This window comes from Ochotona curzoniae, unplaced genomic scaffold (genome assembly GCF_017591425.1).
Source record: "Ochotona curzoniae isolate NIBS_2020 unplaced genomic scaffold, NIBS_Ocur_1.0 patch285, whole genome shotgun sequence".
Classification (NCBI taxonomy): domain Eukaryota; kingdom Metazoa; phylum Chordata; class Mammalia; order Lagomorpha; family Ochotonidae; genus Ochotona; species Ochotona curzoniae.
This window is the reverse complement of record NW_024466845.1, coordinates 1,745-27,099: the sequence shown is the minus strand read 5'-3', so window position 1 is coordinate 27,099 and position 25,355 is coordinate 1,745. Positions and strand designations below refer to the sequence as shown.

Here is a 25,355-nt window from a genome sequence, read left to right as displayed (position 1 = left end):
CTGAGTGGCAGGGGTCATGTCCAGAGCTGGATGTGTCCTCAGAGCTGACATCCCCTGGGACCAGCTTGTTGCTGCTCTGGGCCCCGTCCCAGCTGCTCTAGGTTCCAGGCTGTGGTGGCTAGCCCCAGCTGACACCCCACAAGGAGCTCCTCCAGAGCCCGCTGTCCCACCTGCAGCTATGACAGCGACTCCCGGGGCAGGGTCGGGGGCTGCCTGGAACCCACTCCCGTGCAGTGCCTATTCAGACCCCACCGTGACCAGAAGGCTCCCGCTCTGTTGAACACTCCGGGGGCCTGTGGATGCCAGCCTCAGGCCCCAGGAGGAGCTGTAATAGAGACCCTCTCCATTCCACAGTAACCCCCTCCAGGTCACCAGCAGCCACTGGGAAGACAGGCCCCGTGGCTGGCCCCAAGTAGGGGGGGACCCCCACAGCTCTGCCCAAGGGCTGGGCTTGTGAGCCATCTGGGGCTGGGGGCAGTTTTGGACCCTGCGGTTTCTGAAAACAGGAGTGATTCCTCGATCCTGGGGTGGGGTGACCCTAAAGACGTCAGGACCCTGAGCTCGGGGGAGGGGGTTTGTGTGAATTCAATAAACCCCGCGTGAGAATGGAGTCTGCCTCCTCCTCTCCTTGGGGGACAGGGTATCTGACGCTGGGCTTGAGGTGGGCACAGCTTTAGCCATCCACTCATTGCAAAGTTCCACAAGGCAGAAGTTTATATAAACTATAGAAGGGCAGGCACCGAGGGCTGGGACAGGGCCCAGCCGCCACTGGGGACAGGGTGCCGGGTCCAGCCCTGGCTCCCTCCTCATAGCAACCCTGGGGCAGGAAGCCAGAGCTAGGACATAAACCCCGGTTGGACTCCGAAGGGCCACCCAGCAGTTCAGTGAGCTTGGGCAAGGCCCCTGAACAAACTGCTGGGTCCTAGGGATCCACTGCCGGCCCCCTCACCTCCAGCTTCTAATCAAATCGCTTCTCCACTCTTCTGCCTTTCACCCCAAGTGCCTTCAGCTAGATCCCTGGAAGACCCCTTGGCCAAATCTGTCCTCGGCACTTCACTGTCCTAACCCCTGGTCCCCGACAGGCCCCTGGAGATTGTTCTGGAGCGGGGTGGACAGGAGGTGTCGTGGGGTCAACTTTCCTATATGGTAAGCCCCTGGGGAGACTGGACGCGTCTCCGCCGGGCCTGGCTGGCGGTGGGAGCCAGAGGCCAAATTCCCTTCCCCTGGCAGCTTCCACCATGTCAGGATCAGGCCAGGGAGCACACCGGGGCAGAGCTATTTTTAGGGTATTCTGGGGAGGCAGCGGTGAGGAGGAGGGCAGAGGCCCCTCGCCTCCCAGCTGGCGCGTGACTAATTTAGGCAAAAGGCATCCGCGAGCTATTTCCATCCCACGGTGACAGGTGCACCGACCACGCGCCCCCACGCGCCCCCCGCGCCTCCCCGCGCGCGCAGAACCTATAAAGGCGCCAGGTTTTCTCAATGAAGCCGGGACGCGCCAGGAGCGCACTGCGGGGTGGCACCCAGCCGGGGCTGCACCCAGCCGGGGCTGCGTGCTCGTGTCACCCGTGTCCCCGCCGCCGCCCCTCCACGAGGACATGCAGCTCATCGTGGGCATCGGAGGGTGAGCGGGCAGGGCTGGGCGCGGGAGGGTCACTGCTGGAGGCCAGAGGGGCGCGGGGGGCTGCGAGGCGGCAGTGCCCAGGAACGCGTCCCCGACTTGGCTGCGCCTGTGGAATGTGGCAAGCCTTCTCCTCCGACTCTTCCTCCACCTGTTCCCGGCCCGGCCTGTCCCCACGGCCACTTGGACAGCGACACCCGGGGTGGCAGTGAGGTAGGCGGTCAGAGGTCTTGGCTTTCTTGGACTTCCTCAGGGCTGGAGAATCGCTTGGAGCTGAAATGCCAGCAGTCTTGGGCCACCCGACCGACCGGTGGGCTGTTTTTTTTGTTGTTGTTTTGTTTTGTTTGGGGTCTTTTTTTTTTTGTTTTTTTTTTTTTTGTCTGGGTCACAAAGCAGGTTAAGCTGGGACACTTGAAGAAGCCGGTGGAAAACGAAATGAAAATCCCGGTTTATTTTGAAGCAAAAGATAAAATACTTTTTTTCAGATTTTAGGTTTTGGGGTTGTTTTTGTTTCGTTTTGAATAAGTTTTCTCTGTTTGGATGCTCAGTGCCCTGCCTGACCCCCACAAGACGCATGTCCTCCAGCTGGCCCCGCCTCTGATGCTCCAGCACTTTCTATTTAAGTCTCCGGTGCCCCAGCCCTCCTCCTCGTGAGCGGGGAGGCCCTGGAGTGGGGCCTCGGGCTAACTGCCCCTCCTTGTGGGGTCCCCACAAGGCCTCACACGCGCACTCTCTCTCCCCACCAGCGTGACCAACGGCGGCAAGACCACGCTGACCCAAGGCCTCTCCAGGGCTATGCCCAACTGCTGTGTCATCCACCAAGATGACTTCTTCAAGGTGGCCATCCCTGCCCCCACCTCCCCGGGGAGGGCAGGCTGCCAGGCACCACCAGCTTGCACCCCTGCCAGCCCATCTGCCCCCTCCTGAGGGATGGCGGGCACCAGGTCCCCACCTGCCACCCCCACCTATACCTCCGTGCAGGGCAGGGCGTGCTGGGTATGCACGGATGACAGGGGCGGGTCCAGGGCCGGCGGGTCCTTCCACTCTCCCTCCCTCCTTCGGGGTGGGGGTCCGGCGGGGCAGGGGGAGCGAGCACTGAGCCGACGGCTCGGGCTCCGTGTATTTCAGCCCCAAGACCAAATAGCAGTTGGGAAAGATGGCTTCAAACAGTGGGACGGTAAGGAAGAGGCTGCCCGACCCCCATGGTCCCCCAGGGCCGTCCCCGGGGCCACCCAGTAACGCCTTCTCCCTTTCCTCGCCCACCAGTGCTGGAATCACTGGACATGGAAGCCATGCTGTCCACTGTGCAGGCCTGGCTACGCTGCCCCCAGAAGTTTGCACGGGCCCACGGGGTCAGCGTCCACCCCGACGTCACAGACACCCACATCCTGCTCCTCGAAGGGTTCCTGTTGTACAGCTACAAGTGAGCCCCGGCTGCACCTGACTCCTCTTCCAGAACCTGGACACAGCTTTGCTGTGTGACCTGAGGGCAGGACAACACCCTCTCTGAGCACATCACACTTGGGGGGGGAGCTGATACATCCATTTTTGAGAGGGCCACTCCAGCTCCCCTCCACACCCTCCTTCAGGCACTGACCATGTCCACACCCCGCAGGCCCCTGGTGGACTTGTTCAGCCGCCGGTACTTCCTGACAATACCCTATGAGGAGTGTAAGCGGAGGAGAAGGTAGGTGGCCACCCCAAGGACGGGATTGGCCATGAACCCTGGGCTGGAGCAGACCTGGGCTCAGCACCAGGAGCTCTGACCCCAGGCCTGGGGAGCAAGGAGATCCCGCACACCCCAGGTGGCTCGGGGTCCAGAGGTCGGGGGTCGGGAGATCGGCCATCCGTTGGCCAGCCCCAGGCCTGACCTTGACCTCGCTGTGGTTCCCTCTGGGGTCTGCCCGTCTTTGTCCACAGCACCCGCAACTACGCGGTGCCCGACCCCCCTGGCCTCTTCGACGGTCACGTGTGGCCCATGTACCAGAAATATAAGCACGAGATGGAGGCTGACGGTGTGGAAGTGGGTGAGTCCCCGAGCGAGACGAGGCCTTGTCCACGGGTGGGGAGGAGGGAGCCCTGACCCCTCCCCTCGTGTGGTCACTGGGGAGCCCGGGGCTGCACCCTGATGCCCAGGGCGCAGCGCGGCCTCCTGCTGGCAGCTGTGGCCCTGATGCCCACCCCCCAGGGCGCAGCGCGGCCTCCTGCTGGCAGCCCCGTGGCCCTGATGCCCACCCCCCAGGGCACAGCGCGGCCTCCTGCTGGCAGCCTCGTGGCCCTGACCATGTCCCCCCTGCTTGCAGTGTATCTCGATGGCATGCAGTCTCGTGAGGCACTCTGCTGCCAGGTCCTGGAGGACATCCAGAATTCACTCCTGAACCGCACCTAGGCGGACCGGCCCCAGCCCTGCCCACCCTGCCCACCCTGCCCGGTTGCAGGGACCACCCCGGACAGGACACTGAGTGACCGCTGGCCCCTGGGGACGTGCAGACCCTGGAGAGTGGAGGCCGCCCCGTTGCACACCGTGGGGTGAGGGGATCAGTGCTATGGCTGCGGCTCGAGAATTAAACCCGGTGCTGTTTTTGATACCCTTCAGTGTACGGCGTGCTCCCTCTGAGGCCCTGGGAGGGACCCACCTGTCCGCTCAGCGGCCATGACCCTGCGGGGATGATGGGGGGCGGGGTCCCGGGGCCCCTGAGCTGAGTAGCCAGGCCGGTCCTGGGCTCCTCCGCAGAGCGGCTATGGAACACCCCGACTCTTGATCATGGCCATGTCACACTGCCCCGCTGGGCACAGGGACCTGAAGTGTCCACTTGCCCCGGCGTGGGGCTGCTGCCACCTTGTGGCCGCTGGGAGTCATCACCGGGCACTTGCTGTGACTTAATTGAGAGGCAGATGGGGGCAGAAGAGAGAGCTGCCACTTGCGGGCAGGGTCAGTCCTCCCCAGATGCCCACAGCAGCCAGGGCTGGGTCAGCCGGGAGCGCCCTCTGGGTCTCCCTCCCGGGCACTGAGCACTTTGGCCGAGTGTGGGAGCAGGGAGCCGGACGGGAAGCGGCGCGGATACGGGATGCTCTGCAGCCCAACGCCGACCCTGCCTGGCCTGCTGTCAGTTGTGTATTTGGGTGCCCATTTTCAGTTCTCTCATTGTCCCCTTGTGACAGATGCTGACGCCACCAAATGCCCATCGAACACACAGGTTTCGGGTGGGAGCCAAGCCTGGCCTCTCGTCTCCCTGCACCCCTGCCCCCCGGCAGCCTCACTAAACCGCTTCGTAGGGAGACTGGAGCTACGTGGCTGGGTGGGACTGGGTTCCGAACCCTGGTCGCCACACGCGCACTTCTTCTGTCCCAAGGCCTGCTGGGAAGTGGGGTGGACACCCCAGTGGTAAGGTTAGGACGATACCCACATGGCCAGCTGTGAAACTGCAGACCAGGCTGGGGCGTTGGAGCCACAGTCCCTACACTACTTGCTCTCCCATGGGGGTGAGGCCCCCGGGCGCATCAGCAGAGAACACCCTGGGGCCAGCGTGAGGCACGGAGGGCTCAGCTGCCACGTCGAGCCACTGTTTCTGACCCAGCTCCCGCTAGCATGCCTAGGAAGGCAGCAGGTGAAGGCCCGGCCGCCTGTCTGCGTGGAAGCTTGCTGAGAGCTCCTGGCTACAGCGTGGTCCAACTACGGCTGCTACAGGCATTTGGGGATGGAAGATCTGTCTCTTTGTCACTCTACAGTTAAAAAAAAAAAAAAAAGAAGAAGAAGTAGAGCCAGCACAATGGCCCAGATGTTAAATCCTTGCCTTGCACGTGCTGGGATTCCATATGGATTCCATATGGGCACCAGTTCGAGTCCCAGCTGCTCCACTTTCCATCCAACTCCCTGCTTGTGGCCTGGGAAAGCAGTGGAGGACGGCCCAAAGCCTTGGGACCCTGCACCCGCGTGGGAGACCCAGAAAGAAGCTCCTGGCTCCTGGGTTTGGATTGGCTCAGCTCCTGCCGTTGCAGCCACTTGGGGAGTGAATCATTGGACAGAAGATCTTCCTCTCTGTCTCTCCTTCTCTCTGCCCTTCCAATAAAATAAATAAATCTTAAAAAATAAACAAAATGCATCTTCATTTTCAAAGGGTTTCCTATTTTTTTTTTTAAATGACCAGAGAATGAAATTGTCTGACCATCACGTGGAACCCAAAGGTCAGACTATAATTAAAGTTTTATTATTCCGGCCAGGAGCAGACACGTGGCTCGGGGCTGGCCTGTATTGTGGAGTTGGTCTGATGCCCACGGAGCTTGGCCAGTTGATCAGGCACGTGTCATCATGTGCCCAGCATCCACAACAGCCCAACGGTCCACAAACAGGGGAATGATCCTTTGATGCTAGGAAACACAGCCGTGAGGCGGGCATGCTGACATCTGCTATAGCGTGGACCCCTGAGAAAGACACCCCCAGGACACCCCCTGGGTCCCCAGAGGCAGGAAGTGCAGTGGAGGCTGCCAGGGATCAGAAACATTCCTCCGGGTCTCCCACGCGAGTGCAGGGTCCCAAGGCTTTGGGCCGTCCTCCACTGCTTTCCCAGGCCACAGGCAGGGAGCTGGATGGGAAGTGGAGCAGCCGGGATTAGAACCAGCACCCATCTGGGATTCCAGTACGTTCAAGGTGGGGACTCTAGCCACTAGGCCATGGCGCCGGGCCCAAAAAATAAAGAAATCTTTAAAAAGATTTCTTTTGAAAGCTCAATTTTCTTGGAAAAAGGGCTGTTGCAAGCAGCCACGGCCTGGCCCATTAAGCCTCCCAGGCAGGTCAGTTTTTGCACTGAAGGCCCTGTGTCCACGGGAAGCTGTCACCCCACCTTCCGCATGGTCACTTCTGCACGGCTAAGAGGACCGGCCATGCCCGAGCACCCAACACAGGTCAGTCTGACAATGAGCACTCCCACGGGGCTGGACCAGAACAGCCTGGGCACAAGGCCTGCGCTTGCCAAGGCACCAGGGCAGCAGAGACCCCGGGCCTGGGCCACCCCGGGGGAGCTGGACTCAGAAGTCCAAGTCCTGCTGAGGCAGCCGAGTCCACGGAACTGGCGGCTCCCAGTCCCCCCTCCGCCACAGAACTCCTGACACTGGACATGCTTGCTCGCTCTGATAGGTCCAAGATTCCGGCCTTTGCTGTCAGTGGCTCTCAACTTGTGGCTCTGTCGCCACCCTCCCCCCCAGGGGACACTGAACCCCATCTGTCAGCACCAGGGGGTTCTGTCTGCAGCACCCAGGATGCTGAAGCAGGCAGCAGAGTCCCACGCCCTTCCCCGCCACTCGCTGTCACCAACCCCACCACGCGCCAGCATCCCGTGGCTCACACCTCCCTGCGCCAAGTCATGCCAGCCCCAAGCCGTGGCATTTGAGCACAGAGCCACAGGCTCTGTCTGTGGCACCGAGCGCGCCTGGGGCCCTCAGCTCAGTGAGGGATGCCCAGAGCCAGGCCGTGGGCCAGGGTTGCCAGCTACCATCCGTGGGAGGTGACATGAAGGAGAGTTGGGGAGCAGATGGGACCTGGGCTGGAAGGCGGCTTCCGGGTGGCACCCCCTCCCCGCACCAGGAGGCCGACCTGAACACCCCTGCGGGAGGGGTGAGGGGTGGGACAGTCACCCCTATCCATAAATAACTGAACCCCTGGACAAAAGGGGAGCTCCCCTCCCCCGCCCTCGAGCTATTTCAGGCCTGCACCCTCACCCGCACCGCCTGTCCCCCCACAGTAGCTAGCGCGTTGTCTGCCTGCCACGGTCACTTCCCAAGGCCACCCTGGCCAGGGACACCCCAGCCTCACAGCACCCAGGCCGTCACACCGGGACTGAAGGAGGACCCAGCAGTATCTGCTGGCCTCCCACCACCACTCCCATCGCAGGGTCTCAGCAAGGTAGGGGCGCAGCTGAGGGAGGGCTCCATCATGAAGAAAGGTCCCAGGGTGTTGGGGTGAGAGGTAGGGAGGACGCTTCCCACTTTAGGCTTTTCCCGTTCGCCATCCCTACCTGCTCCGGCCAGCAGAGCCAGTAACGCGGACACGGCGAGGGTCTGGGGGATGAGGCACCGACAGGAGACCAGTGATGGTGGAAGTCTCTCTGAAGTCTCTCCTTTGTCCTTTCACCTCTACTTGTTTATTCTTCCCCCCACACCCTCATTAGCACATATTGAATACAGCTGAGTCCAATTAGACCAGGTGCTTCTAGCCCCAAGCCCACTCCCTGCAGTGCTTGGCTTAAGCGCTAGTAACTCCTTAGCCCACAACACCCACCCAAGCCTGCATGCAGCCCTGGGGTCACTTGTCCACACGGCCAAGGTCCGGTCCCAGCTGGGAGGGACTGGGGGCCTGTGTGTCTGTATGGAGCAGGGTGGGTCTCGCGTGGCCACTTGTCTGACGCGCGTGGGCCGGTTCTCACAGCGTGAGGGCTGGAGGGGCCGCCCCAGCTGCTGCCCCGGCTGCCTTTATAGCTGTACCCCCTGGGATCAGCAGTGCCCGCCACATCCTGCCCTTGTATGGGCATCGGCAGGGGTGACCGTGGCTGGACCCAGGGCCTTGCCAGCCCCCAAGACCAGGCAGGGAGTGAACAGCATGCCCTTTGAGCCAAGCACCCCAAGCCTGGTGCTAAGCTGATGAGCCGTGGTGGGCAGCCAGCAGGCCGGGGCTCCCATCCCAGCTGGGGCCTCCCTGGTGACACAGGGGCGGCCTGAATGCTGCCCACCCTTCTCTCATGCACCAAGGCCCCAGCTACAGCATCCATGTTATCTGGGGACCAGATGTGGCCCCTGGCTGGGGCCGTGAGCTGCTGCCCGGCACGCGTGCTGTGTCAGGTGTCTGGGGCCTGCCTATGGCTGACTCCTGCCCTCACTGACGGGTGGAAGTGCCAGTAATGGGATGCCAGCCGCTGACACAAGCACCCACAGGGCTGGGGCCAGCTCAGCTGGCCTTCCTGTCCCTGTCCGTGCCCGGTGCCAGGGTCTCTGTTCCAGACCATTTCTCACTGGCCTGGTCTGACATCCTTCCCGCTGTGCCCAGCCCTGGCACAGAATCCCGGGGCACCTCAAGCTATGGATGGAGGAGGAGACACAGGCCCAGGGAGGGGGCCCCAGGGGGGTGAGGACCTCTGTCTGCTGCTTTCCAGAGAGGCTGCCCCACACTGGCATGCTGCCCCCAGGGACAGCGCAAGGCGGGGTGCCCAGCCATGTCGGGGGCAAGGACACAGCAGCACATGGTTCGTGTCTTGGGCCTCTCTGGCAGCCGGCACTCGGTCAGACAGACCTCATACCCACACTGCTGCCTCCGTCACAGTCCCCTTCATAGGGCAGCCTGCCTTGTGTCCTCAAAGGGAGACCACTCCACAAAGTGTGCGGTAAGTGGGATGACGGGGTGAAGTTGGGGCACGCACGAGGCACCAGGGCTGCAGATGCTATTTGGGACGCCCGCTGGGTGGGAGTCTTGCCCCCACGTCTGACCCAGCTCCCTGTGGACCCGCACCCTGGGAGGAGCTGGTAGTGCAGGCTACCCTCGTGGACGCCCCAGCCAGAGTTCCCGGCCTCAGCCTGGCCCTGCCTGGGCTTGTTGGGGTGTGTTATGTACTGCAGATGGGAGATATGTCTGCCTTGCAAATAAAAACAGAAAGAGTAGGGAGCCCGTGTTGTGGCCCAATAGGTAAAGCCACCACTATTGACACTGGCAACCCAATGTGGACACCAGTTCGAATCCCGGCTGCTCCACTTCCCATCCAGCTCCCTGCCTGTGGCCTGGGAAAGTGGCAGAGGATGGCCCAAAGCCTTGGGACCCTGCACCTGCGTGTGGGAGACCTGGAAGAGGCTCCTGACATCAGATCCTCTCAGCTCTGGACATTAAGACCACTTGGAGAGTAAGCCAGGGGATGGAAGATCTTTCTGTCTCTCCTTCTCTCTCTAAATCTGATTTTCCAATACGAATAAACATAAAGTGGCATTTTATGTTCTGCTGTTGACCGCGTGTGCCTCAGTCTAAAGAGAGCCGAATTAAGAGTGTGAGAAGATTAACTGCGTTGACCTTCCTGGACGGATCTTCAGGCCCCACTCCCGACTGTGCAGGGCCTGTGCCATGCCCCCTCCAGGTGGACGTGGCACTGCAAGCACCCTGTGCCCAGGACAGCCCCTGCCCTGTCCCCGTGGGCTGTCTCCGCCAGCCCTCAGCCACGTGGCGTGGCCCCGGCCCTGTCCCATGGCTGTCCCCGCCAGCCCTCAGCCACGCGGCGTGGCCCCGGCCCTGTCCCATGGCTGTCCCCGCCAGCCCTCAGCCACGCGGCGTGGCCCCGGCCCTGTCCCATGGCTGTCCCCGCCAGCCCTCAGCCACGCAGCACACAGCGATGGCAGAGCCGAGTTTTATTTCTTTGGATCTGACAGGCCCAACCAGCGTGGCCGCTGTCCCCCACCCCAGGTGCAAGCTTTGGATCAGCATGGATCTGCTGGAGGCCCCTACCCCCACCACGGCCTATGCACAGGCAAAGGGGTCCCCATAACCCCGCTGAGGCCCTGGAGCCAGGCTGCTGCCCAAGCAGAGGCCCACAGGGCGGGAATGGGGTACCTGGACCTCTGCCAGGATGCACGGACATGTCCCTGCAGCCGCAAGGGAGAGTGGCCGAGTGACAAGGAGGGATCAGCCTGCTGCCCAGCACTGTGTGGGCTCTTGGGGCAACCCAGCAGGGCAGGCCCAACTGACCGTGCAGGGAGGCTCCAGGTCCTGGCGTGGGGCATGGACCGGGCACCCAGGCCTCCTGGCACGGCCAGATGGTGTGTGTGTGTTGGTGGTACTGAGTCTCCAGTCCCCTTCACGGCCAGCCCCAGCTGACTGAGTGCCAAGGCGGGACCACGGGTGGAGCAGAGGCCGGGCCGGGAGGGGCTGGCTTCCACTCCCGCGAACAGGCGTGAACTGCCTAGCGCAGGCTGCACTCGCTGGCCTGCGGCTTCTCCTGCTCCAGGGCGCGCACCAGGTCCTGCACGAAGCGCATCTCGGAGGCCACTTGCTTGGCCAGCGCCTCGTAGCGGTTCTCCAGGCGGCTGAAGCGGCGTTTGAGGCCGCTGGCCCCCAGCAGCGCGCCCTTGGCCTCCTCCTGGGCCTGGCGCTGCAGGGCCTCCGTCTTGTGCAGCTCCAGCCGCAGGCGCCGCAGGGTCTGACCGATGCCCTCGTGTTCCTCCTTGTACCAGGCCTCCTTCTCCACGTAGATGGCCGTCAGCGCCTGCACGTCCTCGTGGCACAGGCGCCGGCCGCGCTCCAGCTCGCGCAGGCCCTCCTCGGCGGCCGCCACCTCCTCCAGCACCTTGGAGAAGCGCTCGAAGCTGGCGTAGCTGTTGTTGGGCGGCATGCTGGAGTGCGATTTGATGGTGTACTCCTTGAGACGCGCCGTCTTCAGGCGCCTCCGCTCCGGCTTACGGCCGCTCTCCTCGCTACGCACGTTCCGCCGGCGGATGGCCTGTGGGGGACACGGGGGTGCCCAGCCGTGAGGTCACGGCACAGACCCCAGCCCCTCCACCTGCACGGGCCTGCCCACCCTGCAAGGTGATCCGGCCCCACAGCTCCAGTCTGAGGCCCCCAGGCTCAGGGACACGGCCCACATTTCAGGGACCCGTCTCCCCTCTCTAGCAGTCCCCAAGCCCCCACCTTGATCCAGGAGTGCTCCAGGCTCTGGGCAATGGTCATCCTCCTCCTGGAAGAGCCCCCAAGTTCAGGTTATAGGGGGTCCCACCCTCACCACCCACCCAGGCCCTGCCCCAGGCTGATCCAAGGACACCAGGTCCCCCAGGGCTCGCAGGAGGGGCTGCCAGTGGCCAGCAAGGACAAGGGCAGATTGCAGGGTGGGGGGGGGACCATCGCATTGCCAGGATTCTAGATTTCTCTAGGAAAAAAATAGCGATCTGGAATTTTACACAGAAATGACTTTAAACAATGACAGGAAGTGGCTTCAAGTCCCAGGCCAGGCCGGTGGAGCAGGGTAGGGAGGGGCAGGGCCACCCCTGCCACCCCACTCTCCTCCCCCGGGGCCTACTTGGGGTCCTTGACGAGCAGCCGGCGGATGAAGTCCTTAGCCAGCTCGCTGGTGTTGCTGAAGTACTCCTCGTCAAAGTCGTAGTTGACGGCCGAGATGTTGGTGAGCGTCTCCTGCTTGGTCTCTCCCAGGAACGGGGACGCACCGCTGAGGCTGGGGGATGGACGTGGCTCGGTCAGGCTGTCCACGGTGCCCTGCCCCACGCACCCCGCGACCCCCCGCCACAAGCCAACAGGTGGGCAGCCGAGTCAAACCCAGCTCCACCCAGGGGGCACCACATGGCTAGGAGGGGGCAAGCAAGGCAGAGGATGCCTGGGTGCCGGGCCTGCACCCGTGGCCTCCAAGCGGAGTCTGGTACTCACAGGATGTAGGTGATGACGCCGATACTCCTATGGACAGACGGGGACAGTAGGTCAGGGCCTGGCTGGGAGCGTCCCACCATCACCCTGAGCTCACCTTCCCGGCAGCCAACCCCACCGGCCCCTCAGCAACCCTGTCATCCAGCGGACTGCTAACCACGCCCTGGCTCCCCAGGCCTCCTGGGGCTCCTTGCTCCCTCTGAGGGGGTCACTGGTGTGGTCAGCCCCCGGACGCAACAAGAGTGTGGGGCCCGGGCTGGGAGCACTGGGGCCAGGAGGGGCCGGGCTGGGAGCACTGGGGCCAGGAGGGGCCGGGCTGGGAGCACTGGGGCCAGGAGGGGCCGGGCTGGGAGCACTGGGGCCAGGAGGGGCCGGGCTGGGAGCACTGGGGCCAGGAGGGGCCGAGCTGGGAGCACTGGAGCCCTAGGGCCAGGAGGGGCCGGGCTGGGAGCACTGGGGCCAGGAGGGAGCATTGGAGCCCTGGGGCCAGGAGGGGTCGGGCTGGAAGCACTGGGGTCAGGAGGGGTCGGGCTGGGAGCACTGGGGCCAGGAGGGGCCGGGCTGGGAGCACTGGAGCCCTGGGGCCAGGAGGGGCCGGGCTGGGAGCACTGGGGCCAGGAGGGGTCGGGCTGGGAGCACTGGAGCCCTGGGGCCAGGAGGGGCCGGGCTGGGAGCACTGCACCCACACACTCACCACATGTCCGCCTCCAGGCCCAGCGGCTCATAGTTGACAATCTCAGGAGCTACGGACACAGGATGGGGGCTCAGGGCCAGGCACGGAGACACGGCCCCGTGACCCCAGGCGCTCCACGGGGCAAAGACTGGGACGGGCAGGAGGGTAGGAGGGCAGGAGGGTAGGAGGGCAGGAGGGTAGGGCCCTCACCCACAAACTCCGGGGTGCCGAAGATGTTCTTGAACTCGTTGCCCGCCTCGATTCTGTGGGCGATGCCGAAGTCGATGAGCTTGATCCGGGGGTTGGGCACATTCTTATCAAGCAGCATGATGTTCTCGGGCTGCGGGGGGGACGGAGAGGCCGTGGGGGGCCCTGAGCACCGGCCGGAGGGGCGGGGGTGGGGGGCCGCCCCGCCTCGCCAGCCCAGGAGACTCCCCCGCCACCCCGCTGCACCCCCAAGGCGCTCCACCTTGAGGTCAAAATGGGCGATGCGCTTGGAGTGCAGGTAGTGGACGCCGTCGAGGATCTGCTTGAGGAACTGCGTGGCCTCGTCCTCCGTCAGCGACTCCTTCTCGGCCAGGAAGTCGAAGAGCTCGCCGCCCGACACCAGCTCCAGGATGAGCACCACGTCGGTCCTGTTCTCGAAGACGTCGTGCAGGGTGATGATGTTGGGGTGCCGGATGCCCCGGAGGATGCTGACCTCGCGCTCGATCTCCTCCCGGCTCACGCCGCGCCGGCTGGACGACAGGCGCCGCTTCTTGATGAACTTGGCCGCGTACTCCTTCCCCGTGCCCTTCTGCCGGCACTTGCGCACGATGGCGAACTGGCCGCTGCGGGATGGGTGCACGTGAGGAGCGCCACGCAGCCGGGCGGGCGTGGTGGGCTCCACACACAGGGTGTGGGATGCCAGCCCGCCGTCCCGTGGATGCTGGCTCAAGTGCCGGCTGCCCTGGGCCCCTGTCCCCCACAGGGGAGACTGGGACAGAGCTCCTGGCTCCTGGCTGCTGTGCCCATGTGGGGGGGTGAAGCTCTCCCTCAACTGTCCCCTTCCCTTTAACTCGGCCTTTCAAATAGCTAGAGTAAATCTTTTTTTCTTTTTTTTAAATAACCCAGATACAGGAAAAACATGTAGAAACAATGGTTTTATCCAGCTTTCTGTAGCCCTTTGACCCATGGTGTCCTAATCAACTATGTAAAAATTATCAAAATAAAATAAGTGAGCCCAGCGCGGTGGCCTAGCGGCTAAAGTCCTCGCCTTCAAAAAAGTGCTGGGATCCCATAAGGGTGTCGGTTCTAATCCCGGCTGCTCCACTTCCCACCCAGCTCCCTACTTGTGGCCTGGGAAAGCAGTCCAGGATGGCCCAAAGCCTTGGGACCCTGCACCCGCGTGGGAGACCCGGAGGAGGCTCCTGGCTTCGGATCGGCTCGGCTCTGGACACTTGGAGAATGAATAAGAGGATGGAAAATCTTTGTCTCTCCTTCTCTCTTTACAATAAGAAGAAACATAAAGTGGCAGTTCATGTTCTGCTGTGCACATAGCTCGCTCTAAAATACACAGACTGCAGAACTGTACATGTGTACACACGAAATCACACACGTCGGATAGGCTAGGGTCACACACACTGATCCCCAGTACATCCCCTCACACCACATGCCCCCAGTCTTGCTAGAATGTTCCAGGCCGCCCCAGCACAGGCCAACCCCGGAGCTGCAGACGGCTGCATGGCTCTGCCCTGGGTGGAACATGTCACGCAGTTGCCACCTGCGTCCCAGCTGACTGGGCTCTGCGCTTATCAGCTCAGGTCTCGCGTTCTAAACAGCCACACTGGTGAGGGTGTTACTCAAGTCCGCCAGTGGGTAGGCCGGGCCTGTCCCTCGGGGTCCCCCACCCGCACGGCCGGGCCTGCCCCTCGGGGTCCCCCACCTGCACGGCCGGGCCTGTCCCTCGGGGTCTCCCCTGGGATCAGACCAGACAGGATTCCCCCCTCAGGGGGCCGGCTCAGCACCAGCTCCCGAGTGAGGGGTCCTGGCCACAGCAGCGCATAGAGGGCCACGGCATGTCGGGGTAGGGGGCACCCCAAGTCCCAGTGCAGCCCACAGGGGCTGCCAGGATCCCACAGACGCCTGGCTCCTCCTCAAATTCCCTTCTGGCGACATCATGGGGCAGGCCCGGGGAGGCCAGCAGCAAGGCCTCCAAATAAGGCTGCAGGCAGCGGCCGGAAGTGCCGGGAGCTTGGGGAGGACCACTGGGTGGACGCGTGGGGAGGACGGGCGGCGAGCACACACCGGATGGACACGCGGGGAGGACACATCGCGTGGACGCGCCGTGCGGCTCGGGGAGGACACACCGGGTGGACGCGTGGGGAGGACGGGCGGGGAGGATGCACTGGGTGGACGGGCGGGGTGGACACACCGGGTGGACGCATGGGGAGGACGGGCGGGGAGGACACACAGGATAGACACAAAGGGTGGACACACCGAGAGGACAGGATGCGCCGGGAGGACACTCCAGGCCGATAGGGGAGGACGCGCCGGGCGGCTCAGGGAGGACGGGCAGGGAGAACACACCGGGTGGACGCGTGGGAAGGACACACCGGGTGGACACAGGAGGTGGACGCGTGGGGAGGACACACCGGGTGGACACAGGAGGTGGACGCGTGGGAAGGACACACCGGGTGGACACAGGAGGTGGACGCGTGGGGAGGACGCACCGGGTGGACACAGGAGGTGGACGCGTGGGGAGGACGCACCGGGTGGACACAGGAGGTGGACGCGTGGGAAGGACACACCGGGTGGACACAGGAGGTGGACGCGTGGGAAGGACACACCGGGTGGACGCGCGGGGAGGACGCACGGGGAGGACACACCGGGTGGACACACCGGGCGGACGCGCCGGGCCGATCAGGGAGGACACCTCGGGCCGTCCGCCAGGCCCGCGCCCGCTCACCTGCCCAGCTCCTCCCCCATCTCGTAGTGCTCCTCCACGTCCTCCTGCCTGAAGGTAGACACGGCCGTGTCCATGTCGTCCGCGGGAAGCGCCGTCATGGCGGGGAGCCTGCGGGGCTGCGACCCTGGGGACGGAGACGGACACCGAGGGAGCCGCGCCCAGGACCCGCACGCCTCCCGACCCCGCAGGACGCCGCCTCCCGGACCCAGCGGCCTCAGACCCCGCGCTGCGCCTGCGCCGACGTCACCGCCGCCCCAGCGCCCGCCCACCGCTGCCAGGCGCTGTCTTCCCATTGGCTGCCCGGGTCTCCTGCCCTGATACTATTGGCTAGAACCAACGTTAGTCAGCCCGACCGGAGGGCAGGCGCCCCGCCCTGACACAAGGACACGCCCTCCGATCACCCCGCCCACCGCTGGCAGACGCGGCCTCTCACTGGCTGGCCCGCCCTTCCAAGGATTTGATAGGCTGAGACGAGTGCCAGTCAGCCAGACTGAAGGCTGACTTGGCTTCCAGCACCAGGACCGTCCCTCCATCCCGCTGGACCCGCGGCCCAGGACTGAGGTCCGGCCTCCCGCTTCCTGTTCCGCAGGAGCCGCAGGAATCCGAGCGGGGTGGGAACGCGGGCCTTCCTCCTGGCCCGAAGGACAGCCCGGCATGGGGGACAGCTCAGCCCCGGGGACAGCAGGACATGGGGGACAGCCCAGTCCTGGGGACAGCCGGACATGGGGGACAGCCGGACATGGGGGACAGCCCAGCCCCAGGGACAGCCGGACATGGGGGACAGCCCAGCCCCGGGGGACAGCTAGCATGAGGGACAGCCGGACATGGGGGACAGCCCGGCTTGGGGGACAGCCCAGTCCCGGGGTCAGCTCGCTATGGTGGACAGACCAGCCCGGGGGACAGCCGGCCATGGGGGACAGCCCAGCCCGGGGGACAGCTTAGCATCAGAAGACAGCCGGGCATGGGGGAACAGCCAGCATGGAGGGACAGCCAGCATGGGGAGACAGCCCAGATTAGGGGTCAGCCAGCATAGGGTGACAGCCAGCATGGGGGGACAGCCCAGCCCAGCACAGTGGACATCCCGGCCCAGGGAACAGTCCACACGGTTCCCACAGGGCTCCCTCCTAGGTAGATTCCAGGGCGCAGGGTCACTCCTGCCATGTGACCCCAACCCGGAGCAAAGCATGCCTGGCACGTTCTCCTCACACAGTGCGCCCTGCCCTCCTTGTGGGCTCGCCTCCCCACCCCTTGGCGTGGGAACCTGGGCACCCAGCTGGGAGTTCCAGGCCGCACCCCCGTGCCCCTCCTGTGACCCACTCTTGGCTGCTGACCCCCACCCTGGCACTCACAGGGTGCACCCTGGGGGTCCCTGCCCCATCACCCCGGGGCACCTGCAGCGTGCGCCCTGAGGTCCCTGTCCCCCCACCCCGGGGCGCCCACAGCGTGCACCCTGGGGGTCCCTGCCCCATCACCCGGGGTGCCCACAGCGTGCGCCCTGGGGGTCCGTGCCCCATCACCCGGGGTGCCCACAGCGTGCGCCCTGGGGGTCCCTGCCCCACTCGGGGTGCCCTGCAGTGCAGGGGTTGGGGAGCCCCTACTCCCTCGCGGCAGGGCTCGCACGTCCCCGCAGACACGGCGTAGGTCCCGCGTCCACGCAGCGGCCATGCACGCTCAGAGAGGAACGTCTTTATTGCTCCGCCGGCACCGCCCCAGTGGTCACCGCCTCGAGACCCGCCGTGGCGTTCAGGACGCTGTCGATCCAGCCCGCATAGCTCGCCACGCGAGTGTAGATGCCGGGCTTCTTGGGATTGCCGCAGACGCGCGAGCCAGCCGTGACCACGGCCTCCACCACGCCCCCGCACACGAGCGGACCCCCGGAGTCCCCCTGCATGGGCAGAACCATGCTTGTTAAGCACCAGACCCCCGTGCCAGGCTCCCGGCCCCTCTGCCCCTCTCCCTGCGCAGTTTCACCCCGCCCCTGCTTCGGGGGGCCCTGCTGCCCGCACCCCTCCAAACCCCGCCGGCGACCCTGCCCCGCGCACCCTGCAACTGTCTTTGCGCCGCTGGCTCTCGGCACACATCATGCGCTCGCTGACGGCGCCGTCGTGGTGCACGCGCAAGTTGCACACGGTCCGGTTGAGCACCGGCAGCTGCACGTGCTTCAGGAGGTCGGGCCGGCGTCCCGCGTGACTGTCCACGCCCCAGCCGGCCACGTCGCACAACGTGCCGGGCGCCACGTCGCGGTCCTGACGCTGCCAGGGCAGGGTGCGCACGGCGGGGCCCAGGAGCGCCTTCTCAGCCAGCTGCGGGGCGGGCAGGGAGGACGTTAGAGCCGAGCGGCCCCGGAGGCGCCTCCGCGCGGGACAGGGCGCTGGGGACGCGGGGCGCCGCACCTGCAACAGCAACAGGTCGTGCTCCGTGGTGTTGGCGTGGCTGTCCGGGTGGGGCACCACGCGACGCACGGAGTACAGGCGCTTGGAGGGCTCCGGCTGCGACAACGAGTGCGCGCCCAGCAGCACCTGCAGCGGCTCGCCGTCCCTGGGCACGGAGCGAGGCGGCGGTCCGGTCGGAGCCAAGGCCACTCCGGGCACCCCCGAGGGGCCCTCCCGTCCCGCCCGGGCGCGGCCCACTCACGCGTCCTCCAGGCAGTGCGCGGCGCTCAGCACCCACTCCTCGGCCACCAGGGCGCCGCCGCACACGTGCGTGCCGTTCACCTGCACCGACGCCATGTAGGGCAGCGCGTGGGGCTGCACCACCTTGCCGCCCAGGATGCGGCCACGGGGCTGCGCGGCTGCGGGTTGGCGGGCGGCAGAGCGTGAATCGCCGGCCCACCCGGGAGGGACGCCCCAGTTCCCTCTGTTGGCGCGGCTCAGGGTCCCCCACCTCCCGCGGGCACCGTCTCCCTCTGCTACCCGGAGGGCTGGGCTGGGGTCCGTCCTGCTTGCCCCGGGGTCCACTCACCGCACACGGCAGCTCCCAGGAGCGCCAGAGCCGCCCAGCTCGCCGCCCTCTGCATGCTGAGCCGGCTGGGGACGCTGTGCTGGGGCAGTGTCCTGGGGCGCTTCAGCCCCAGGCAGCCGTGCTGGGGGAGGAGCCCCGCCAGCCGCCCCCACTTCCCTCTTCCTCCTCTCCAAGGCCTGGCGGGATGTCCCCTGCCAGATTTCCACAGCTCTCCGCCTGCCCCGTCACCCACCCCCCAGACTCCCACCCTCACAACCCCGGGTTTCACAATCGCCCCTGAGCCTACGGCTGTAAACAACCCCTCCTCTCCCTCCGCGGCAGGGGCCAGGGCATCTGGCAGGTCTCCTGGTCCCTGTGCCCGCCAGAAGGGAGGGTGGCAAGGGGGCAGACAGGAACCTGGCAAGGGGGAGCGGGCAGCCAGTGGAGGCACCTGCCCGCAGGAGGCGGCACCTCAGCCTTTGAGCTGTGGCGAGGTGCAGGTTCCCCTGGCCTGCCTCTGAGTGGTAGAGCCAGCCCACCGCGCCTCACAGGCGGAGTGAGAGGAGCCGCATGGCAGCAGGTTGGGGCCTCGGTCATGCACTTAGCTCCATGAGTGGGCTCCCCGCTGGCCTATCAGATGGAGCCGGCCCCTTAGGGAATCGATCGGATTGTGTAACCTCAGCGCTGCCAGTTACACAACCAACAACTGGTACCAGAGCCTCCCGCACACAGAGCCTGCGTGGAGGGAGCTGAGGATGGGGGTAGGGGCAGGAGAGGGGGTGACCTCCAGCTCTGGACAACCAAGGTGGGCTAGACCCCTGGATGGCATCTCCTGAGGCCAGCCCCACACCCACTGCCCGTCAGTGGCTGCCACAGGCGCCCTGGACGCACTCAATAACCGGGACTTGACAGTGGGGAAGGGGCTCACTTCTGGCCCCAGCTCACCCACTTCGCCGCCACTTGGTGGCAGCGTACCCAAGAGAGGCCCAACGAGGGACGGCAGCGCGTTGGTTCTGCAAAACAAGGGGGGCTTTTATTGTGTCAAGCACTTGGGAGGGGGCAGCAGCCACGCGGGGGCTCAGCGGGGCCTGTCCATGAGGTCCCTGGCATGGATGATGGAGTTGACCCAGTCGGAGAACTGTGCCACCGGGGCGAAGCCGTCGGGGTAGACCCCTGAGGCGCAGCCGCCACGTACGAAGGAGTCGACGCCCTGCACCAGCCCATTGCAGATCAGGGGTCCACCGGAGTCCCCCTGTGGAGGTAGGCGGTCAGCGGCTGGGTGGCCAGGATGGCCAGCCCTTCCCGGGGCGCATAGGGGGAGTCCATGACCCTCACGTACAAAGCAGATGCCAGCCTGCCGGCGCCGCACCAGCGTGCACACGTTACTGCTGCGGCACAGCGAGGTCACCACGGTCACATTCAGCTGCTGCAGGACGCGGGACAGCCGCCGGTGCGTGCCCAGCCGGCCCCAGCCGATGACCAGGCACCGTGCGCCGTTGCCCACGCCGTCGCCCTGGGCCGGCAGCCGGGCCACCTGCACGTTCTTGTTAATGGTTGCCGACCCGTTGAGCTGCGAACAGAGGGGGCGTGGGCGACTGGAGGGGTGGTGGGCGGCTCCCCCTGCCCTCCCAGTGCGGCCACCAAGACGCAGGACCCCCCCTGGCAAGCAGGCCCAGCTTTTGCCTCCCCCTCCTCGCTTCACCCCAGTACTGCAGCTCGACCCCTCAGCCTGCACCCAGGGGTGCCCGGCCGGGCTGCTTCCTGCACCCGAGACCTTGCCCCTATCCCACAACACCCGCACCTGCAGGACCACGATGTCGTTCAGCAGGAATATGGGGTCGAAGCCGTTCTCGAAGACGCGCTGGATGGCAAAGGTCTGTCGCGTGCGTTCTCGCCGCTTCAAGTTGTGGGCACCCAGTACCACCTGCACCGACCGGAAGTTCCTGGGGGGCAGGGGGGACAAGCAGTGCATGGAGTGTCCAGCATGGAGCCCAGCGGGTCCCGTGGGTACACAGGACAGATCCACCAGGGGCCCTGGAGGTGCCCTCCCTCTGCCCAGAGCCAGAAGCTGGCCACTCACACGCCGTTCATGCAGTGTGCAGCCGACAGCACGAAGTTGGGGGCGATCAGGGTGGCCCCGCAGAAGTGGCCGCCCCGACGCTGCAGGGACACCATGAAGGGCCAGGCATGGGGCCGAGCTGACCGGCCGCCCACGATCTCAGAGGCCAGTGCAGGGCCTGGGAACGCAGAGCCAGGAGCAGGTGTGAGGGGCTGCTGGCTGCCCGCGGCCCCTGGGACACCTACCCTCAGCCAGGGCCTGACCCACCCTGCTCCCACTAGCCAGCCGACACCCAGGGACCCAGGGAAGAAGGAAGGGCGGGAAGCCCCGCTCACCGGCCAGCAACAAGCCCAGCAGGGCTGCAGCCAGCATTGCGTGGGCTTAGGCTGTGTCTGGGGGGACCCTCCCTGGTCTCTTTATAGCCCCCCCAGGAGGGAGGCCGTTGGGTTGCCACATGGCCTGCAGGGACCTCACTTCCTGCCTGTTCCCAGGATGGGGCACAAGGCAGGGGCTGAGAAGGGGAGCCCAGGGCGGGTGGGCACCGACAGGGCCACCGTCTCAGGTGAGAGCAGCCGTCAGCATGGGTAGTGCAGCCATGTCTCAGGCCTGTCTCATGCATGTCCCAGGCGTGTCCCAGGCGTGTCCCACATACATCCCAGGCGTGTCCCAGGCGTGTCTCATGTATGCCCCAGGCGATTGCCAGAGCCCACTCACCTGCCATTCTGGCATCCTCTTTTTGCCCAAGCCTGACAGACATGGCTCAGGTCCCCTCCACCTGTGCTATGGGCCTCAGTTTACCCGGGGCATTCAAACAGTGGCCCCACCTAGCCAACTGACCAGAGCACCAGCCCTTCGCTGGGCCGGGCGAGGCTGTGTCACCTCTCTCTTCACCCCTGGCCCGGGGCTGCCTCTCAGAGTCACTCCACTCCCTTGATCCGGGCCAGGCTGGGACAGGGACCCCCCTGGGAACCCCAGTCAGGGTCAGGAAGGGCCAAGGGGTTCCCACACCAGCCGCCCTGCCCCCTAGGATGTTTCCACTGCAACTGCCAGTCGCCAAGGCTGTCGCAAGGGGCAACGTCCCGGGTGCTGTGGGAAGAGTCAGGGGACGCAGCCAACGGCCAGACGGGCGTTGCCCAGGGTGGCGCCTGCTGCACGCACCCATCCCAGCTGGACAGCAGGGGTATGGGGCACCACCCACGGGCCAGGGGAGCCAGGGGAGCCAGGGGTGTTCAGAGCACAGTGACCTGTCTTCTCCCCTGAGAGAGGAGGAGGGTTAGCACCCCCTGGAGGGAGCCAGGAGCTCAGCGCCCAGAGGCTGCAGGGGGCCCTGGGGAGGAAGGGGTGTCGCCCCACACACACCCTGCACCCCTGGGTGGCTACATGAGGAGCCAGGAGCTCAGCGCCCAGCAGCTGCAAGGGGCCCTGGGAAGGAAGGGGTGTCCTTGGCCCCCCCACACACCCTGCACCCCTGGGTGGCTACATGAGGAGCCAGGAGCTCAGCGCCCAGAGGCTGCAGGGAACGCCTGGGAAGGGGTGTCCTTGCCCCCCACACACCCTGCACCTCACATCCTGTCACTCCGCTGGGACGGCGGGAACGCGCAGTTCCGGACGTGGCCGCTAGGCGGCAGCAGGGCGCGCCTTGGCGAGGAGGCGGGGCGTGCGTGGAGGAGGAGGTGACAGACCAAGGCCAACGACAGACAGGCAGGCCGACCAACCACACACCAGAGCCCGCCCACCTCAATTGACAGGCAGGCAGGCTATCCAACCACACCGCGTAGCTGGGATCCCGCCCTCTGAGTGACAGGCAGACCAGCCAACCACACCGCGCGCCTGGTGTCCCGCCCTCCGAGTGACCAGCCCGTGGACGGGGGCCGGCCGGGCAGCCATCCTGCTGCGGCTGCGCTGCCCGCCGCTCCCAGACGAGGGACCTGGGTTCGAGTCCCGCTCCCAGCTTCCGCTCGGCAAGGAGCGGGGAGGGAGTACTCCACAAAACCAGGAAAAAAGATTCCGATAAACGGTCACTTTAACCTTGATTGCTTTGGAAAGGAGGAGCGACTGGCATCCCGAAGTGACTCCCTCGGGGTGCAGGGCTCAAGGATTATCGGCCACCTCCGCTGCAAGAGAGAGGGGACAGGCGTCTCCCATCCTCTGGTGTCTACAAGTAGAAGGCAGAAGCCAGGAGCTCCTCTGGGTCCCTCCACCCCAGGGTCACTGCTGCCCCTCAATGCTGACCTCAAGGCCCTGCACCCCGGGGTCCCTGCTGCACCCCCCCTCGTGCTGACCTCAAGGCCCTGCACCCTAGGGTCCCTGCTGCACCCCCCCCTCATGCTGACCTCAAGGCCCTGCACCCCGGGGTCCCTGCTGCACCCCCCCTCATGCTGACCTCAAGGCCCTGCACCCCGGGGTTCCTGCTGCACCCCCCCTCATGCTGACCTCAAGGCCCTGCACCCCGGGGTTCCTGCTGCACCCTGGAGTCCCTGCTGCACCCCGGGGTCCCTGCTGCACCCCCCCTCGTGCTGACCTCAAGGCCCTGCACCCTAGGGTCCCTGCTGCACCCCCCCCTCATGCTGACCTCAAGGCCCTGCACCCCGGGGTCCCTGCTGCACCCCCCCCTCATGCTGACCTCAAGGCCCTGCACCCCGGGGTTCCTGCTGCCCCCCGTTGCTGGCCTCAAGGCCCTGCACCCTGGGGTCCCTGCTGCACCCTGGGGTCCCTGCTGCCCCCCAATGCTGACCTCAAGGCCCTGCACCCCGGGGTCCCTGCTGCACCCCCCCGCCCCGTGCTGGCCTCATGTTCCGGCACTCTTAGGTGGGCTGTGGGCCTCCCGGGGCAGCTGACATTGTTCTGGGGGCCAGTGTTGTCAAGTGGGGCTATTTCCCAGTGACAGTACATAGCCGGGGCCTCCCCCCTCAACACACAGGTCAGGCAGGGCCTTGGGGGCACCTGACATCCGCAGTGTCCGGGCAGTGTCTACCTCAGCCCAGGCGCAGGCCGCTGTCCCCTCCCTTCCCCGCCTCACCCAGCCCCTGGTGCCCAAGGAGGCCCTGCTCTGTGCCCATGTCCATGCCTGGGCAGCTCCCCACCTGTACTGCCAGGACTGGTGTGCCAGGCCTCAGGTCAGGTGCGCAGGGTCCACTGCAGGCCGGGCCTCCTCTCTCGTCCTTCGGCCCCTGGGCGAGGTCTCACGTCCACCTGGTGGCGCCCAGCTCCTGGGGACACGCGAGGCCTGCTCGGGGTGGGCACAGGGGTCCAGCCCTGTACACCTTGGTTCCCGGGTCACACCCACTCTGGGAGGCAGCAGGTGCTTCAGGGTTGGGGTCCCTGCCACCCATGGGGGAGACCCAGAAGAAGGGAGCTCTTTCTCCTGCTGTCTTGCAATAAAGACTGAAACTAAACTTAAAACTATATTTTGCAAACCTGCTGCTTAGGTCTCTTGGACAGGGCCTCACACACACACACACACACACACGCGCGGGCACTCACTAAGTGCGCGTCTGGACCCAGGATGCCCCTACCCCGAGAGCGAGGACCCCACGACAGAGGGGACCCGTGGATGGGGGGGGCAGGATGAAGGAGGGGACCCTGGCACAGAGTAGACCCCAGGACAGAGTGGTCCCAGGGACGGAGGGGACCCCAGGATGGAGGGGTGAGAAGCCAGAGGGGACCCCGGGAAAGAGGGGCAGGGTGGGGTGCCGGGGGGGACCCTGGGATAGAGGGGACCCCGGGACAGAGGGGGCAGAGCGCTGGAGGGGACCCCGGGCTGGAGGGGCGAGGAGCAGGAGGGGACCCCGGGATACAGAGGGACCCCCCGGCTGGAGGGCCGAGGAGCAGGAGGGGACCCGGGCCAGAGGGGCGAGGAGCAGGAGGGGACCCCGGGCTGGAGGGGCGAGGAGCAAGAGGAGACGCCGGGATACAGGGGTACCCCAGGCCGGAGGGCTGAGGAGCAGGAGGGAACCCCCGGGACGGAGGGGCGAGGAGCAGGAGGGGACCCCGGGCCGGAGGGGCGAGCAGCAGCAAGGGACCCCGGGCCGGAGGGGCGCGGCTGCAAAAGGGACCCCGCCCCCGCCACGCCTCTTCTTTTGTCTCCCGCCCGCCCGCTCGCCATGGAGACGCGCGTTGGGGAGGGGGCCGGGCACGTCGGGAGCGGCCGGGAGGCGCGGACCCCGAGCCCCGGGCCCGCGCGCGGGAGGCGGGGACGGCGCGCCAGGCGCCAGGCCCGGGCACAGACGCGCGCGGCGCCCCCGGCCGCCGAGACAAAGAGCCCCGCCCCGCGCGCAGGCGGCCGAGCCCCCCGGGTCCCCTGCGTCCGGCTCTGTGCGCCCTGCGCCCTGCGCCCTGCGCCAGGTGAGGGGCCGCGGGCGCTCGCGCGAGCTGCAGGCTGAGGCCGCGCTGCAGCCACGGCCTGCGACGCCCGCGGCACCATGCTCACCGCCAAGGCCAGCAGGACCCCGAAGGACAGCATGACGCTGCTGCCTTGCTTCTATTTCGTGGAGGTGAGCAGGGGGCGCGCCCACCACGCCGCCCACCCGCGCCGGCGGCACGGGGGGTGGGGTGGGGGCTGCAGGCGGAGCTCACCTGTCCACCCGAGGCTGGTGGGAGGCCAGCGGAGTGGAGGCGGGGGGGCTCCGGGGTAGTAGGGGGGCGTTGCTTGAGGTGGGGGTGTGCGTTCCGGCCCTTCCAACGTCCTTCCCCCCCAGCCACCACTGCGAGACGTGCACACAC

At 65.9% G+C, this 25,355-nt stretch overlaps 4 protein-coding genes across 5 annotated transcripts; 1 reads left to right on the top strand and 3 right to left on the bottom strand.

Annotated features, from left to right (window-relative positions):
• The first annotated feature begins 1,578 nt into the window (after positions 1-1,578).
• Positions 1,579-4,007, top strand: LOC121167005 (nicotinamide riboside kinase 2). Its single transcript, XM_040996351.1, has 7 exons — positions 1,579-1,621; positions 2,365-2,455; positions 2,747-2,795; positions 2,885-3,041; positions 3,234-3,305; positions 3,539-3,645; positions 3,922-4,007. The coding sequence occupies exons 1-7, from the start codon at positions 1,596-1,598 to the stop codon at positions 4,005-4,007; spliced, it is 588 nt and encodes a 195-aa protein (XP_040852285.1). The 5' UTR covers positions 1,579-1,595.
• Positions 4,008-9,985: 5,978 nt separating this feature from the next.
• On the bottom strand, positions 9,986-15,742 carry LOC121167006 (death-associated protein kinase 3). Of its 2 annotated transcripts, none has more exons than XM_040996353.1 (8): positions 15,635-15,742; positions 13,157-13,517; positions 12,898-13,027; positions 12,709-12,757; positions 12,018-12,044; positions 11,656-11,808; positions 11,236-11,316; positions 9,986-11,047 (listed from the first exon to the last, which is right to left on the bottom strand). In XM_040996353.1, the coding sequence occupies exons 1-8, from the start codon at positions 15,730-15,732 to the stop codon at positions 10,546-10,548; spliced, it is 1,401 nt and encodes a 466-aa protein (XP_040852287.1). In that variant the 5' UTR covers positions 15,733-15,742; the 3' UTR covers positions 9,986-10,545. The 2 variants fall into 2 exon arrangements, with proteins under 2 accessions (XP_040852287.1, XP_040852286.1); XM_040996352.1 differs by having other exon boundaries at positions 9,986-11,082; positions 11,271-11,316.
• A 1,562-nt stretch (positions 15,743-17,304) lies between these two features.
• On the bottom strand, positions 17,305-18,793 carry LOC121167004 (complement factor D-like). The gene is made up of 5 exons (XM_040996350.1): positions 18,596-18,793; positions 18,269-18,425; positions 18,028-18,172; positions 17,677-17,937; positions 17,305-17,519 (listed from the first exon to the last, which is right to left on the bottom strand). Exons 1-5 carry the CDS (start codon positions 18,648-18,650, stop codon positions 17,322-17,324), a joined length of 816 nt encoding a protein of 271 aa, XP_040852284.1. The 5' UTR covers positions 18,651-18,793; the 3' UTR covers positions 17,305-17,321.
• An 802-nt stretch (positions 18,794-19,595) lies between these two features.
• LOC121167008 (neutrophil elastase-like) lies at positions 19,596-21,404 on the bottom strand. Its single transcript, XM_040996354.1, has 5 exons — positions 21,348-21,404; positions 20,655-20,811; positions 20,376-20,517; positions 19,914-20,144; positions 19,596-19,826 (listed from the first exon to the last, which is right to left on the bottom strand). The coding sequence occupies exons 1-5, from the start codon at positions 21,388-21,390 to the stop codon at positions 19,653-19,655; spliced, it is 747 nt and encodes a 248-aa protein (XP_040852288.1). The 5' UTR covers positions 21,391-21,404; the 3' UTR covers positions 19,596-19,652.
• Positions 21,405-25,355: the final 3,951 nt, after the last annotated feature.